This window comes from Corvus cornix, chromosome 20 (assembly GCF_000738735.6).
Source record: "Corvus cornix cornix isolate S_Up_H32 chromosome 20, ASM73873v5, whole genome shotgun sequence".
NCBI classification, from domain to species: domain Eukaryota; kingdom Metazoa; phylum Chordata; class Aves; order Passeriformes; family Corvidae; genus Corvus; species Corvus cornix.
This window is the reverse complement of record NC_046349.1, coordinates 8,955,909-8,972,681: the sequence shown is the minus strand read 5'-3', so window position 1 is coordinate 8,972,681 and position 16,773 is coordinate 8,955,909. Positions and strand designations below refer to the sequence as shown.

The 16,773-nt window shown below is 43.6% G+C and overlaps 1 protein-coding gene across 3 annotated transcripts in view; it reads right to left on the bottom strand.

The window, feature by feature from the left end:
* NKAIN4 (sodium/potassium transporting ATPase interacting 4) overlaps positions 1-16,773 on the bottom strand; it is a 50,657-nt gene that overhangs the window by 1,411 nt on the left and 32,473 nt on the right. The window contains exons 4-7 of one of the 3 annotated variants that reach the window (XR_005603487.1): positions 15,269-15,466; positions 7,241-7,301; positions 4,090-4,174; positions 325-397 (exon numbers count right to left, since the gene is read on the bottom strand). Coding sequence is in view for 2 of the 3 variants with exons in the window: in XM_039563594.1 (XP_039419528.1) it covers positions 4,090-4,174; positions 7,241-7,301; positions 15,269-15,466 (344 nt within the window). In the remaining variant the exon portion in view is untranslated. The remainder of the gene's footprint in view (positions 1-324; positions 398-4,089; positions 4,175-7,240; positions 7,302-15,268; positions 15,467-16,773) is intronic. The other 2 variants (XM_039563594.1, XM_039563595.1) reach the window with 2 other exon arrangements.

Here is a 16,773-nt window from a genome sequence, read left to right as displayed (position 1 = left end):
AAAAATAATTGACTACAGATGAGGAATAGGATTGAGAGCTCAGAAGTAATGTGGTTAAGTAGTCTTCAAGCCTGGAAAGAATGCTATGCATATGTCAGACCTGAATATGCTGCAGTTAGGCTCGAGTGTTAGATCTATGGATCCTCAGCATTTGGAGCTGCATAAAATTTGGTTAGGAACTTAAAAAGCTAAGGGTCATCTCTAGGATAAAAGAGCTGCTTGAAATTGCGGTGATGTGCTTTTTGTGTAGGTGCAGCAGGATAAGCAGATCTACTTTTGGAGCCAGCAGTAAAGGTGAGTGAATGCTTTTGGCTGAAACATCACCTCTTACACATGCAGCTTCAGGATGATCAAAAGAGTTTGCAAATTCATGTTGTTTGTTTGGGAAAAAGTCTACCTAGAAAGAGAAGCAGAAGTGTTTTGTTTTGTGGTTTTTTTTTTCTCCTCAGAAAAAAAGTGGTATTTTTTTCCTGTTTAAGTTTCCTTTGTAAATTATTCTGGTTGTCAAAGTTTGGTATTGAAGAACCTACTTTGGTGTATTGAAGAACCCACTTTAAGCCAGTAAGGGATGATGGTTGTATGGGGACAAGTCCTTTAATGCTCACAGCTGCTTCATGCCTGTGGCCAGCAGACAGTGCCCCACAAAAGATTGATGAGGGACCATTAAAGTGGGCAATTGGAGCCTCAGATCCCTCAATTAACCAATGCCTCCTGTTGCTGCCCTGTCAATACTGAGGTCTCCATCTGATAAAAGTCACACCCTGTGTTAACACAGGGCTCTTTCCACTGGTAGATCTGAGGAAAGGAAAGTCCATAAAATCTGGCTACATGACTAAAATTAAAGCTTTTAAGGCCCTAATGTGATGCAGTACTTGAGGTGCCAGATCAGTGTCAGGGGCTGGAAACTCACAGCTGTGCAGTTCACTGCTTGGCCTTACAAACACAGTTTTAAAAGGCAGGAAGATCCAGTGCTCATCTCTGTACCTTTAAATAAACAGAGAGTACCTCCTGTCATCCAGCAGGTTCCTGATTTAGCTGTGTAAAAAACACACTTTGAGGCTATTCTGCTTTATAATTGAGATTGCACAGTGCTGCTTTACAAAACGAATTTGGAGAATGATGTCAGGAGACTGAAAGGATTCAGCAGGCAGGAGGTGCTGACATGCTCAGGATGCTCTGGGTACTTGGCAGGTAGTGCAGGGGGCTCAGAGAGAACAGCTTGAGTGAGGAATGCCAAAGCTGGCTCGGCCAACACTTCCACAGTTATCGGTGCAAAAATGCTTTTATGCCTCAAGTGATGAGAATTCTGTTACTACAAATGAACAAACAAGAAGAAAAGAAACCCAGAGCTGAGGTCCTGTGCTGTGCAGCACAAAGGGAGACAGTGGCACCAGCAGGCACAACCTGAACTTGAGCTTCAGCTGAGGGAGGGGGAAGAGTTCAACCCTTCCTTCCTAAAAACTCATTGGAAATATTCTCATTTAGCCTCTGGCTTTCAAGAAGTGATTTACTATCTTTTGGGTAAGTATCTCGACACAGAAACTCAGGCACTGAAGACTAACATGCTTCCACCAAGAGTCCTAATATATTATTATTATTAAATAATTAGTGTGGTGCCTTGATTGGTAATCAGCAGTGAGATTAAAGGCAATTCTTTTAGGCAGTAAAACTTCCAGAACCATTTTTTTCATGTTAATTTGAGCCTCTTTTATGTAAGGTTGTGACTTCAAACAGTAACTATCACAACCAAACTCCCCTGGAGTCAATGAAATGTGGAGCAAAAGCAGTCGTGGAACCTGAAAAAAATTACTTTTAGAATATCATTGTTGCTGTGTGAGTGTTCAAGGTGTGATTTGAGATGAGCACACTTAAATCTTGCCTTTGTAAAAAACAGTACAAAATGATGGTTGATTGTTGTTGTTGGCTTTTTTTAAAAGAGAAAAATAACACCTGACTTGAAAATTTGTGAGGTTTTCCACTAACTGGAGGCTTGCAGCTGAGGTCAGGGAGATCATTATGATAAAGCTGGGACATAACTGGATTATGGTGTGGAAATATCTATTATCAGTAACTGTTTGGGGAGATGTTTTCTCCTCCTAGTAGGAGGCAAAGGTATTTAAGAACTTCTTTCAGTGCTGTGGCTGGAGGCTGAAGGCCAGAACTGGGGTGCACAGTTTGAATATTGAATTTAGCAGCTCATGTCATTGTTCTGTGGAGTCTCAGATCTCTAAAAACTCATAAATTTGGAGAGATGAAGAAGAGAGACTAGAGAAAAATGCAGGGAAGGGAACAGTGGGGAGGAAAGAGTGTGGTCTCATCAGAAAAAGATAGGTAAAACTGGAGTGAACAGGATAATTCCATTAGGGAATGAAGAAAACTGATCCTGTTAGAGAGCTGTGGGAGCCCAGACAAAGCATTCTCAGGAGTGCAGCTGAGTGCAGACAAGGGGGTGATGCCATCCTAAAAGGAAAGTTCCTGGTAGCAGTCAGCTCCAAGTGATCAGTTGTAGAATAAATTTGGGTGCATTCAGCATTTCCATCAACAAAAAGGAGTTCAAACCAGAAAGCCCATGTTCCCGATCCCTAGCTCTTCTATAAACTTACACCCCAGATAAGTTGGATGTATTTGTTGTTTTTCATCTTCCTCAACAGGATATTAAAAAAAAAAAAAACAAAAAAGCCTTCAAGTCATCACTAAATGATTTTGAGAGCAGGACAAGGGCATTTGGCACTCAGTGCCCCAGCCTGCAATGCTCCGTGGCACCACAGCTCGGGAATCAATTATCCCTTCCTCCCCTCACTACCATTCACACATGTGGAAAAAAGGCAATAGTAAGGCTGAAATAAATAAACAAAGATTGCTATTTGGTGGCTACTGAAATTTATAGAGGGTCACATTATCTACAGCTCAGCAGCTGTTTTCACCTCCTGTTGGCCTGAGAGAAATATTATTTTGTGCTGGCAGAAAATATCAACAGAGAAGTGACGGGCTGAGGAACGGGAGTGAGGAACAACAAAATTATCTGTGGACTTCAGCAGCAGCTTCCCATCTTACTGAGGCCCTGGGAGAAAGTTTTGCATTGCTAACTTCTCTTCATATTCCAGTCTCCCCATATAGGAATCTTCATTTGGAAGTGATAGCTTTTTTCACAAGCAGAATTGGTCATTTTAAGAAAAAAGCAGCCCAAACCTTGTACTGTAAAATGTGATGCTTCTTCAGCACGCTGCTGCATCAAGCTAGTAAATCAGGGAGCTGCTTAAAGCTGCACAGCTTCTGCAGACTATGAAAAATTCCACCCCACTGTGAGAAATCAATATTGAATCTCCTGTAGCATCCCTTGTAATAACACTATAGAACTCCCAAAGTTACAGGGAATTCAATGGCTTTGCAAAAATTACTTGTATTCCTGATCGTGTGCTGCAGTGATGAAGTGGGCAGTAAGTCCTTATGAAATTAGAGGGGCTCATCTACCAATCTACCTCAGGGAAGTTTTTGTCCCCTCAGCCCCACTCTTTTCCACCACCCTCACATACATCCTTCTTTTTGGCAGGACTCTCTGGTAACATTGTTCCTGAAAAACAGCCTCCCTCAGCAGCTGCTGTAAAAAAACTTCCATGTGTTGAACTGCCTTTTGCAGATCAATTTAAGGAATATAAGCTCAGATCTCATTGTTGCTTTAAACAGACAAATCTGGCCTTTGTGTTTGAGAATCTCATTAAGAATCAGCTTTTAAGTGGACAGAGTGAAATTGTGATCTTGTGCAGAAATGGGACTTCAAGAGTGGCTCTTCATTTATTGGTATGAGAGAAGCTGCTGTGGACAACTCCCCTTTCTGCTCCCTGCTCTCAGCTGAACTCTTGGGCTGCCCCACACGTGGAAGGCTCAGTTCTTGCAGGCAACAGAATTTAAAATTATTTTGGAGCTGAGAAAGGGCAGCTTCACCCCTGGTGTCCATTTGTTCATTCCTTCCATGCCTGAAAAGCCTGTTATAGAAATCAACCTGCCAAGAAGAAAAAACCCAAACCTGTGGTACCCTTGAGCCATGAAACCAAGAAGCACGTGGAGTCTCTTAGCACAGATGATACTTACAGGTATGTCTGCTTGAACAAAAGGTTGGTGGGTTTTTCATTGACATGGTAGAGAGGAAATGGATCAAATCCACCAATGAAATCAACTGAAAAAAAATCGAAACTCAAATAAACAAACAAACAAACATGGCCAGAAAGTTGAAAGGAAAGGAAATGAAAGGAAGGGTTGGTGCATGTCATGGCATAAACACAAAAAATTAGTGACGGAACAGAAAAATGATTTTTTCAGGTATGGATTTCTGGGATCTCTTGGGATGGACAAGCATGCCAAAGAGGAGATTTCAGCTAACACAAAACTTAAAGCAGAGCTAACAAAGGACTCTAGAGAAGCCTCCTTGGGTCTTGCCCCCACGCTGTGACCGCACATGAGAGCGAGCAGACAAAGCCGGAGCCGCTCCGCGCGGAGCCGAGGGGAGGAAGCTGGGGAACGGCTCCTGAGCGAATGCCAGGGAGAAGTTGGCAGCACAGCACTCCCCGTGAAGGTTATACACTGAAGGGGGAATTTTCTTGCCCCACTTGTCTTTCCTGCAAGACGACAGCAGCTTTGGAAAACTGCAACCACCTCGTTACCTTCAGCTCTGGTATTTTTCGCATCCCCTCTGCCAACTCAATTTCTTTGAATTGAGTACAAGTAGGAACAATGCTTCCCTTCTCCAGTGTTCACGGAAGGGCAGCGTAACTCAGCAGGGAGAGTTCTAAGTGACAATTCCCTTAGTAACCAGGGAAGAATTTTCCAAGGCTGTCTCAGTTCCCTGGACTTTAGGCCGAGCCTGCAGCACAGAGCTGGCCAGCACAGTCAGGGCAGGAGGGGTGTGAGGTGCTGTGATTTGTGACTGACCTCGCAGGCCTTGCCAAAACCCTTTCAAATAGACCCAGTTTGGATCATTTTTTGGTGCCAAGTTAGTGCATTTTGTATGGAAGTGTGAAAACCATCCTGTCCAAGTGCCATTTAAAAATAACTGGAGAGTTTTATTAACTATTTAAGTGCCTGCTTATTTTTCTTTCCTGAAGGTGGCACTATTATTTTAAATTTAAGATGGAAGAGGTTTGAGGAGTTTTACTGATCAAATAATAGAAAAAAGTATTTACTAATATATTGGATGTGAAACAACCCAAACTTCTTAAAAGACTTCTTAAGGACAACAGATTCTGACAAATTCATCTTGCTGGAGAGCTTCATGCTGATACTGTGATTTTGGGACAACTGACAGGTAATGGGTGAGATCTGTAGAGGTTCTAAGTTAATTGTTGGGATAATTCCCAAATAGTTTCAGTGAAACTTTACCTTTTCTCAGCCACTTTTGAAAGCATTTGAGGATTTTTAAATCAAAACCGGCTGCACTAAAAAAACCCCAAAATACTAACTTTATTATCTCAGTTGTGGAAGGCCTAAATTGGGAAGAATTGGGAAGAACTGCAATTTTCAGTAACTGTCTAGTACCCTGAACCAACACAAGGCTTATCATGTGAACACCCAAGCATGAGGGCACTCAAAATCCAAGACACTTGAAAGAAAAATCTTAAGTGTGATTTCTTGTGATACAATACATTGCATTAGCACATCTAAAATATTCTTGCCCACAATTCAGCATTGGTAGATCCCTACTGCTGTGTTTTCTCATGAAAATCACGTTAGCATGAGCTTCCTGATTAATGTGCCTCAGCACTTATAATTACTTCATGCTGCATATCAAAGCAACATTTAAAGGAAACCACAAATGGAAGAGAAAATTAAAACGCAGCTCAAATTTATTCAGGTCACTGGAAGGATCTACCCCTGTGAGTGTGAAATATTGATGGTTTGTCATTGTTAATTATTCAAGCTGGCATTTTAACTCCAAGCTGGGAAACTGGGAGGGAAAGTGAATTTGTTAGTGGGGAAAAAAATACATATCCTGAAATTAACAGCTCTGTGTTTCCTAGATAAAGTTTCCTTCCATGTTTTTGTCTCTCCTAACAGACCCCTACTATAAAAATGAGTTCTGTCAAGCTACTGCTTTACAATATTCAGCAGGGGCTCAGAAATGGAGCTACTTAGCTAATAGAAGAGCTATAGCCTAATTAAAAAAATATTACTATAATGTAGCACCTTCTCTAAGTGCACTGCCAAGCTCTAAAGGAATGATCAATAAAGCCAGGAGAATGAGTTCAGGCAGGAAGGAAGGAAGAAAAAAACACAAGGACGAGGCAGATAAGTAATGCATCTCCTCTCGCTCCTATGAAAACACATTCTTCACATACTTTCAAATATTCAGTTCAAAGCTGCTGTTTTCCAGCTCTCATCCGTGCCAGCTGCTCTTTAAAACAACAAAGCTACTTGCACAAACCTAATCAATGCCTTAGAAGAATTGATACTTGGATGTAAAACTTTTGGATGAGATCCTTTGCTGGAGTAAACTGGCCTAGACCCAACACAGTGCCAAACAAACCGAACTTTGTATTTTAACTCTCTGCATCCATTTTTCTGTTTGTAAAATTATTGGTCTCAAAGGGAGTTTTAGAGGTGCAAAGCAATCCAGGACCAACTGGATACCTGCACAGGTCCCACAGACCTCTGAGTCTTTACCCTGACACGTGTCACAGTGACTCACTGTCACTGAAGAGATTTGTGTACCCAACACGACGGAGTTGGCTCCTTCCTCCTCCTCGTAATTCAAATACAGCACTTCCCCTGCTCTTAAATTAAGTGGTCAGATTGGTTCTTGGCAAGAACTCTCATGATCTGCTCATCCTCAGCTTGTGGCACATGAGGCTCAGCAGGTCTCCTGCTCGAGCCCTGGGCTGAAAGCTTTGTTGTAGGTGCTTTTAATCACAGCAGTAATATTTCAGAACCATTATTCTCTGGCTATATGAGCTTGAGAAAAGAAGTAGCTGCCCAGCTTCTCTAAAGCTTAGTCCAGCTGAGAAGCCAAACCCAAGCTCTTTTTGTGCTCTAAGTGTAGCAGAATTACAGCATCTAACACAGAGTGACACAGGGGAAAAAAACCCTCACTGTAAAAATAGCTGATCCTTGAGGGGTAGTTAGTGCCATGACACACAGAGGCAGAGATGGAAAGAAGTCTGATGGCAGCTCAGTCCTGACAGATGAACATCTGAGAGAGAAATAAAATTTACTAAAATCTTTGCCAAAGGATCTGTTGATAAATACTTACAGCTGTCTTCTTCTTCTGTAAAAACACTAACCACGTAACAGGCATACACAAAGCCCACCAGCTGGAAAATAGAGAGAATAAATCATTTTAGCATCAGCCAGTGTGAGCCTGGTCAGAACCCACTGGGCACAACTTCAACAGCCACTATTTACACTCAGCTTGGCAGCATTTCTGTAATTGTGGAGCCAAGTCACATTTGCTGTAGGCGGGGGGCAGGTGTAGGTGTCAGGGCAGGCACTGAGGGAGCACACCCAAAGCTCAAGAAGGAAAACTTGCAAGACCCATCCTCACCTTCAGTTTCTTGAATGATTGGTAAGAGCATGGCTTGGCTTTATTGAAACTACTGTGCTAAATTAATTCTCTGTAAGAAGTGATGGGGATACAGGAGAGGGCCTCGTGGGACAGACAACAACGGACAGGAGACACTGAGAGTCAGGACAAGAACTCATCGGCTCAGCATTTCTGTCATATGGGGTAAATTACCAATAAGAGGTGAGTAGTTTTTATGCAGGTGAGACAGAAGAGTAGTTAACCATAAAAATGGTGGTGTACTGGCAGAAATGTTCAGAGACACCAAAATCTTTAGTAACTCAGTAGTTTGTAGAAGCTCTAAAGCATCAGAGCTGCCTCCGTTGGCCTCAGTATCAAGGTGTTCCTCAGCCTAAACAGAAACAAACTCCATGGGAGTTAAGCATTCCAGATGCAGCAGGGTCTTACTTTGCTTTGCCTTCTTCCTGTTAATCAAATATCCTCCCCATCCTTCATTTTACATCTTTACATAACACCCTGCTTAGCGAGATCCTGGTTGACAGTAACTGTGTTAGTAAAGTTATTGTGAGGCATAATTGTTTTCCACTGTGAACTCAATTCCTGGGAACAGGAGTCAGCCTGTAGCACACAGTGACTCACTCCAAGAGGAGACAGAATGATGCATGGGAGGGCTTGAAAAGTAGAGTCCATTCATTTTTAATATGACAGAAAAATACATCACACCCGAAAACAAAAGGCAAGATAATGAGATTTCTGCTGGGGAGTTATACAACATTTGTGCTTTCTCCAGCTCTCCCTGACAAAACATGCCTCGTTGGGAGGAAATGGAATGTTTTTGTAGCATCACTAAACCATGTTTTTCCTTGAAGTTTTTTCTATAATCATATGAAAGAGAAGGCAGCTCACTCCTTTCCTCTTGGGTGAGCCTTATGGGAGCACATCCCAGAACCTCAGTGGAGGAAGGGTAGCTCAGGGGCCTCCCTCATTCCTCTGCTGGGCATTTCTGAAACCAAGGCTGCCTCAGGCTAAGTTCCTGTGAGCTATAGGGAAAAATAAATCCTCTGGCCACATGCAATGGCCAATCTAATTGTACCTGCTGCCTTTCAGAATTGTCTCAGAGTAGAACTATTACTGTTTAGAGGTAGACAAAGCAAAACCAAACAGAATATCAGAGATTTTTCCTCTCTCCTATTGCTTGTACTGTGCTAACATAAAACCTGGAGACTGGGGTTCTTTCCTGAAGTTTGTGGCAGTTTTTGGGCAGTAAAGAGCAACAAATCTGGGGAGGGGTCCAGAGCACAAGGCTGATGAGCAATAGCTGAGGGGGCTCAGGAGAAAAGGAGGCTGAGGAAGGACCTTATTGCTCCCTACGACTCCATCCCTGGAGGGACTTAAAAGACAAGTAAATGTGGCATTTGGGGACAGGTTTAGTGGTGGCCTTAGCAGTACTGGGAGAACTCGACGATCTTGGACAGCTTTCCCAACCCAAAGGAGCGCAGGATTCCCGGCCCGGCCCGGGCTCTGGCCGTGGTGCTGAAGCCCCGAGGCACCTGCTCGTCCCTGGGCTGCGGGACCTGGGCTGAGATGTTTTTCCAAGACGCTCTTGGAAAAACAAGAATGCTTTCTGCACGTCCCAGCACTCCACGAGATGTCCAATCACCCATCTGCACACTCTCATCTCCAGCATAAAGGCATTTGAACCCAAGTAACAAATTAGGAGTGTGCTCGCACACATCCTCTGTACCTGCTTGAGCATGTATATAGTTGCAAGATCCAGTCTTTTACACCAGGTCAAACAATGCAATTTACACACACAAATATATCCAAGCAGAAAAGATGCATCCTGAATACAAACCGTGATTCCAAAGGAACTCTAGGATGGTTTTCTCCCTCCCCAGATCTCCCATCACCTCTCAGAGTAGGAACTTTGGGTTAACAGCCATGCAAAGTGGCAGCCCTACATCTACTCACTGTTATTATACTCTATAACACGTAGATGCAAATCTTATGTGATACCTGTGCCAGGAAACTCCTGATGGAATTAACAATGAAAATGATTTACCTGCCCAGTTTATGGGCAGAGTTGGGAGGGATTATCAGCTGTACTGTCACAGCAAACCTGATAAAGCTCTGGACATTTTTCACGGTTCAGAAGCACCAAGCACTGCGATTGACTAGGGAAGTTTGTTTTGCTCAGAAATTAATGCCCCATAACCCTCAACCATCATTCTGCTCACCCCATACATTTTTCACTTTATGACTAAGGTGACTTTTTGCATTCAGAAAAACAAACCAACCAACCAACCAACAGCTAGTGAATTAAGGGAACTTCCCTGAATCTCTAATTCCAGCTCCATTGGAAGGGAGGGTTTCCTTTTGTGATTTCTTCCAGCTCCTGGCTTTGTTTGTATCTGCTTAGTGTTCAAAATTTACTTTTTATTGACTTTATAATTCATTTCTTCTTTAAATGAGTTTCATCAATAAAAAAACTTGTTTATTTAATGGAACTTTTTATTCAAAGAAGCTTTGTCTTGTGATCTGGCCAGAACAGGAGAGTTTAAGGGGCAAGGTGGGAAGAGATGTACAACATAAATATGAATTTCATTTTTTTATGTGCTGACCTAAACTGTAATTACATACTCTAAAGGATTCATCTGTAATTAAATAACCTCAAATTAAATAATCTCAAGGATTAACTTGTAGGTACAAAAATGATGTTAGCGAGGATTTTCTTGTTATTTTCTAAGTCCGTGAGAGATTTTTCTCTCTCACAGAAGAGGTAGCAGGGAATGTAAACAACCAAGCCACCTGCAACCTTGGAAAGTCTTGTTTATGGTATAGTAGAAAAATATTTTGACAATGGATATTTTAGGATTTTAGCCAATCACCCCAAGGGGTGGCTGGTCCTTTGTCCAATTAGACTATGAAGAAAAAAGTCTATAAAAGAGTTTGCAAAATAATTAAATAAATCAATCTTGCTGCACAATTCCTGCCTGCTGGATCTTTTCTCCTCCTCCTCCCTATAGCTGCGGGACACGGTGATATACCCTAGGGCCCAGGCCTGCGGTAATATTAACTGAACTCATGGGAATCCCCATGTCTCACCTCTGGAATAAATTATGAATGAAATATAGCTAAAGAGGAGAAATGCTGCTCCTGTTGTCCAGTCCTTTCTCCTGGAAGAGTCTGCAGGAGTGTGAAATGAGCAGACTCCAAGAGACACCAGAAATTCCCTTCTGACTGCATCTTTGACAATGTTGTGTTGAGCCCCCAAACGTAACCCAGTTTATCTGTGATTAACACAGAACAGGAAGCTTCACAGAGGCCAACAATTTGGAATCATTTCACCCTTGCTCCAAGTGCCATCTTGGTTGCTGATTTCAATACAAAGGAGGGGTTTAAGCTCTGTATCCCAGGGAAATACCAATAATTCCCGGATCTTTGCAAATTACATTGGGGAGGTCGAAGAGGAGGGAAAACGTCAGCGATGTAAAATGACACTAAGCCTCTGCTCTAATTCCCCAAAGAATGTTCTAGGGCTTTAGCCTCTGCTGCTGTTTCTCTGCTTGTTCTGCATGTTCAGTACCAGCTTTCTCCAAGCTGCAGAAGGATCCGATTATGCTTTTTATTAGGAACACATGTCGAGGGCAGGTGTGCTCTGTCAGCCTGGGAACGCACACACTGCCCCACAAGAGGGGATGGAGCTGGGGTGTCCCAAGCACTCTGCAGGCAAACAAATAGGGCAGGAAGAGACAAGTGTGCTCAAAGGGAATGAGGAAAACATATGTCTGAGCATTCCCCTGCCCCTCAGTCCTCTGAAGTTCAGTTTTTAATAGAGAGTTGAAAACTGTTCATAAAACAGCAGCATTGAACTAATGTGCTGGAGTCAGTAAATTAGAGAAAAGCCTGGAGAAAGGGACCAGCTGGCTGCAAGTGTGCAAAATACACCAAGGATGGGAAGGCAAATTTTAGGAGGTGTTACTGTTACTTGTGTAAGATCTTAGCTTTAGTCTACCTCTGTCCTAATGAAGATTCTCCAGCTCTTCTCTCAATAGACAAACTTTCCACTGCTTTTTCCACCACAGAGAATAGGTGCAAAGTCTCTTCTTTCAGGGCAGCTGCACTCTAGGTTTCACTTCTAATCAGAGCTAATGAAGTGTGAACACTGTCATCAGTGCAAGAGGGGGAAATGAAGAGAAGTCTGCTATGAGAAAGCAAAAATCCAGCTTGTAAAAGAGCTGTTGTGACCAGATAGCCAAAGAGAGGCAATCAAAATCCTTTAATTCCTTGACCTTCTTTACTCTTTGGATGCAATTTCAACCACTGAAAATCTACCTTCTGCCAAGAGGAAGGCATCTCTTGTGCGTTGGTTCTCACATAACATCTGCTGTCAAGGCTTGTATTGCTGCCTTCCTGGGAACCTTCCAACCTGTCAGTCTGAGTGAAAACAACAGACAGGCGGGCAGCGAGTTCTGGCGGCTGGGAAGACATTTCCAATTTCTACCCCATTCAGCGGAGCCTCAGGAAAAGCCGAACCCTCCCCACTCCCAGAAGTACCATATGGACAGCCCAGAGCTATGCCAGGTATTTCAGAGCTGGGAATCGCTCCTGCCCATGCTGGCTGGCGAGCTGGGGACATGCAAGATGAATTCTCGCTAAGGCAAAAGCAAAGCAGAGTCTTGTCTTGACAAAGTAGTTGCTGCTGCATTTCCTCCCTGGTTTGGTAGGATTATCTTTACAATTCATTTCTATACCAGTAAAGACTTTTAGATGTTGCCACAAGGAGTTTTTTCTCCAATGTGCTTTGTGCTAAAGCATTGAGGATTTTCCTATTGGGCCCTACAGCAACTTGTATCATGTGTGGTGACTAATATGCCCAAATTTGATTGCATTCTAGATTAAAGGAATTGCTTTTGCCTTCAAGGAGTACAGACAAGCTCCAAGCAAAAGCAGACTGAGACCTTATGTATCTTCAAATGTATGCCCAGGAGCAGGATGATAGAATCAGCAGGAGTCAAGCTGACAGCCAACACTGTGCTCACCATATGGGTCCAGGTTTGCTTTCCCTCTGCTTTGGCATGCAAGACTGAATTCAGGGAGCCTTGCCCCAAGTACACAACACTGCAGTACAGTCCCTCAATAGTCTCAAGGCATTTCAGCTTCCAGGAAAACAAAAGAAAGTGTTCACAGTTGGGCACTGCATATTCAAACAGCGTGGATTTCACAGTGCTGTATCTGGGGTAAAAACCAAACAAAGCAGAACACACCCCCCCCACCCCACAACTTCTAAAAACCATTAGACAAAGCAAAAACACACTACTGAAAGTACAGTTTTGCCTGTCCCTTGCCCTTCCTAACAGGGAACTGACTATTCTGCTCTCAGGCAAGGAGGGAACTAGGTCATGTCTCTTGCTGCATCCCCTGAACCTTCAAGTTGCTGGTTGTGTTTTTTTACTATTGATCAGTGTCCCTGCCTGTCTGCAGCACTGTACCTGCCAGCACTCTGGGGACAGCTGCCTGTAATAAAACCTGCCTCAAAGTGAGATAAAGAGAACAGAAAAAGATACTGGCAGGGATCAAAGAGTTTGACCCTCAGAGAGTAAAAAGGGAGAGAACCAGCTGACTGCTTTCAGGCAAGGTCTGAGGGAGAAAGAAGACTTGCTTTTTGCCTGACCTCAAAGCAGAAAGGAAAAGCTCCATTTCTCCCACTACATGACAAAATTACATGAGCATTTCAGAGCCAGCAGCAGTTACAGACCTGGGGCTTCAATACTCTGCTTTTATTACAGGACAAGCAGAAATTTAGTTCACTGCATAGCTCAGCCCACATGGGTTTCTTGCCTACAAGTATTTTAACCCCATTTTCAGGGTTTAGGATCCAAACATTTATTGCACCTTAAATCTCAGGGAGAGAGACAAAATATTTCCCTAAATCCTATTTTGTCTTATATTTCCCTCATGTCTCCCCATCTGGCCCTTAGTGGTGTTTTGCAGATGCACAGAGAATGTTGTCAAGTGCCTTTGGGAAGAAGCAAAGGAAAAGCCACTGCCAGAGAGTGGGTGCTATGTATCAGTGTGATCACTCAGCCCAGGGCCACGTGCCTAAGTCAGTAAGCTGCCAAAACCCAAAGATCGACTCCAAACAAATTCAGGACCATTTGTTGGCTCAACCTCTAGCCCAGGGCACAGGGGCAGTGCCAGCTCAGGAGTTCAGGAAGGATTCTAAGAGTGAGAAACCTCTGTGCTTTAAAAAGGGATGTTCTGACTGCAAAGTCTGTCCTTGTTTCACCAGATTTAGGTACACCACCGATCCTGTTCCACCTAATAGCCCTTTCTAAAAGACACCAGGCTCTGTTCTCCTGAACACACAGGTTTGCCTTTCTCACACAGAGCCATGAAGCAGCTCACAGACAGTTTCATGCAGATCATCTTCCCCAAAGGAGAACTGACGGAATATTAACAGCCAGCACACGTGCCAGGGAGTCCATCCAACTCAGGAAACAGGAGCTTCTGCCTCTGCCTCTTCTCTGTGACAAGAAAGGAGGCTGAGCCTTCCTGCCTCCCTGCAGTTCACTGGGTAACACAGATCATCCCAGCTAATAGGAAATGCAGGATCAGGACAGTGGAAAGCTCTACCAAAAACGTGCAGAGAAGTACTTGGCACTCCAGAAACTTGAAAAATCTGTGTTATCCTTCAGCATTTAAACAGGGCAAGTTGCCTTTCTTTTTTTAAGCCAAAACTGAAAGCCAAAACATGAATGGTTCCCCAGTTCACACTTGTAACTAAAGCCATTAACCCCAAAATAACAACCCAAAGCAGATTAGAGATGTGGGCTACAAAATGCAAGAGCACCACCAAAGCGAGGGACACAATGGACATTTTGTTTCAGTTAATTTCACAGGCAAGTGAGAGACAATTAACAGTGAACATTAGGGACACTGCATTTTTGCAGAGTACTTTCAAAAGCCTGAGGAAGACACTGATGAGGAAAGAGTGGATGAAAACATTTAGTGAATGTATCTTGGGTATCAGCAGAAGGAAAATGTGCTGCTTACTGCCTCCTAAAAGTTTATCTCATTTCCTGGGGATCCTTCACAACAATTGTGCAGGTATGTGCTCCATCACTGAGTCATGGGGAGTAAGAGCAATCCTTCACAGAAACATGGAATTGAGGTTGGAAGAAGCCTTTTAAGATCAGGTCAATCATCAACCCAGCATCACTGCCACATTCATCACTAAACCATGTCCTCAAGTGCCATACCCACACATTTTTTGAACACTTCCAGGTATGGTGACTCCACCACTTCCCTGAGCAGTCTGCTCCAGTGCTTTACAACCCTTTCTGTGCAGAAATTGTCCCCAGTATCCAAACTAAACTTCCTCAGTGCAATTTGACACCATTTCCTCTTGTTCCGTCAAAACTTTTGCTGTTGACCCTCCTCCAGAAGGGTCTCTGTCCTTGTCAAAACATGAATTCTCACACCCCAACAGGGACTCAGGACCATTTGTTATAGTGTGGTTGCACAGATGCATTACTTCAGGCATCAGGTTGCTGATACCCATTTCCAATTCTTTCAAGCAATATTTTTTTTGAAAGAGAGAACAGGAGGACAATCAAACAAAACACATTTACAGAGGCTTTGGCAATCAGACGATACAGAAAGTGGTGGAAAATACAGGCCAAGCTCTGTGCCTGGGAAAAAACAAAGCCAAACAGCATCTCCTCAGGAACTGCTGCCCCTCAGTGAGGCACTCACCGCAATGAGGATCTGGAAGGAGCTGTGCATGACCTCGATGTAGCGGTACTCCAGGGCACAGCCGATAACAGAGATGTAGGAATGGTTATCCAGCCCCTTGATGCCAGACATTGAAGCCTCCTTCCTTACACAGCCAGGGCCATTTTCACTCCACCAGGACTGGTGCCGGGAGATGTTGAATGTCAGGAGTTCGCTGTCCTAAAGAGAAAAGTTGCAAAGAGTTCTCTGTTTACTCTGAGAGTGTCAGACATGCTGTCAGATGGAGTGCATATTAAAATAATGGAAAACTAGAAGTTTCCAAATCCCCACTCTCAAAACACACTAGCACAGATCAAAGCACATTGGCTTGATATTCCTTCATAGAATCATGGAATGGTTTGGTTTCGAAGGGACCTTAAAGAACCTTCCACTGTCCCAGGTTGCTCCCAGCCCCATCCAACCTGGCCTTGGACACTTCCAGGGATGGGGCAGCCACAGCTTCTCTGGGCAACCTGTGCCAGGGTCTCCCCACCCTCACAGGGAACAATTTCCTCCTATTATGAAACCTAAACATATTTCCCAGGCAGGCTGCGGTGGTGAGAACCATTCCTGAGGCAGCCCTGCAACAAACCTATTCCACCACCCTGTAGCACAGTTTGGACACAGGCTGCAGACCCAAGAACACTTTGCTAGTGGTTTCTTCACCCAGAAAAGAATCCTCAAGTTTTGGCTTTGGGAGGTGAACCTTACAACTCTAAAAGATAAAAAAGGCAGCACTAAGCGTCCTGCCAGGGTCTTCCCAGCCCAGGAATCAACACAAGCAACTGAAAAATATGAACTTCATAACCCCAAAGTGAGTTTCAAAACCCAACAGATCTTCCTCTGTTCCTAGCTTTTAACACATCTGACAAGATCCTGTACCATTTTTGCCTGATTTCCTTCCACACTCCTCACATCTGGTGCTTCTGCATCTCCTGTCAGCCCTACCCAGCCGAGCTGACCTCACAGTGCTGACTGCAGCTTCTTGTAAACACCTCCCCTGTAATTCTTCACCAACTTTACCTCGAGAGGCTTTTTGTTTTGCTCCCTTGTCTTTGCTAGTTAAATACTTTAAACCAGTTGAGGGGGTTACAGAGTGAAATGCCACACAAGGAGTGCAGGGCTTTGGTGTGCAGCCAGATGTCCACTTAAAAATGGCCACACTTTCCTCACACTTGAGAAAAGAGAAGTATTTGTGGGAATACTCAGTAGAGCTCTGGGATTTTGAGCTTGCAGAACATGGCAAAGCCCTCCTGCAGGTAAAAGACAAACTCAGGACTGGCTGAACAGCTGCATCACTTCATGGATGAGTGCCAAGTGCTGGCTGACCCTGAAGCCCTCTCAGGTCACTTTGATGCAGAAAAACAATCCCTTTTGACCACAAAACAAGGCAAGGGGTTGGAAGTTTTATTCTGAAGGATAGATTAAAAAATTTGAAGGCAGAGAACCTGTATCTCTGCAGAGAGATGAATGCTGGATATACACAC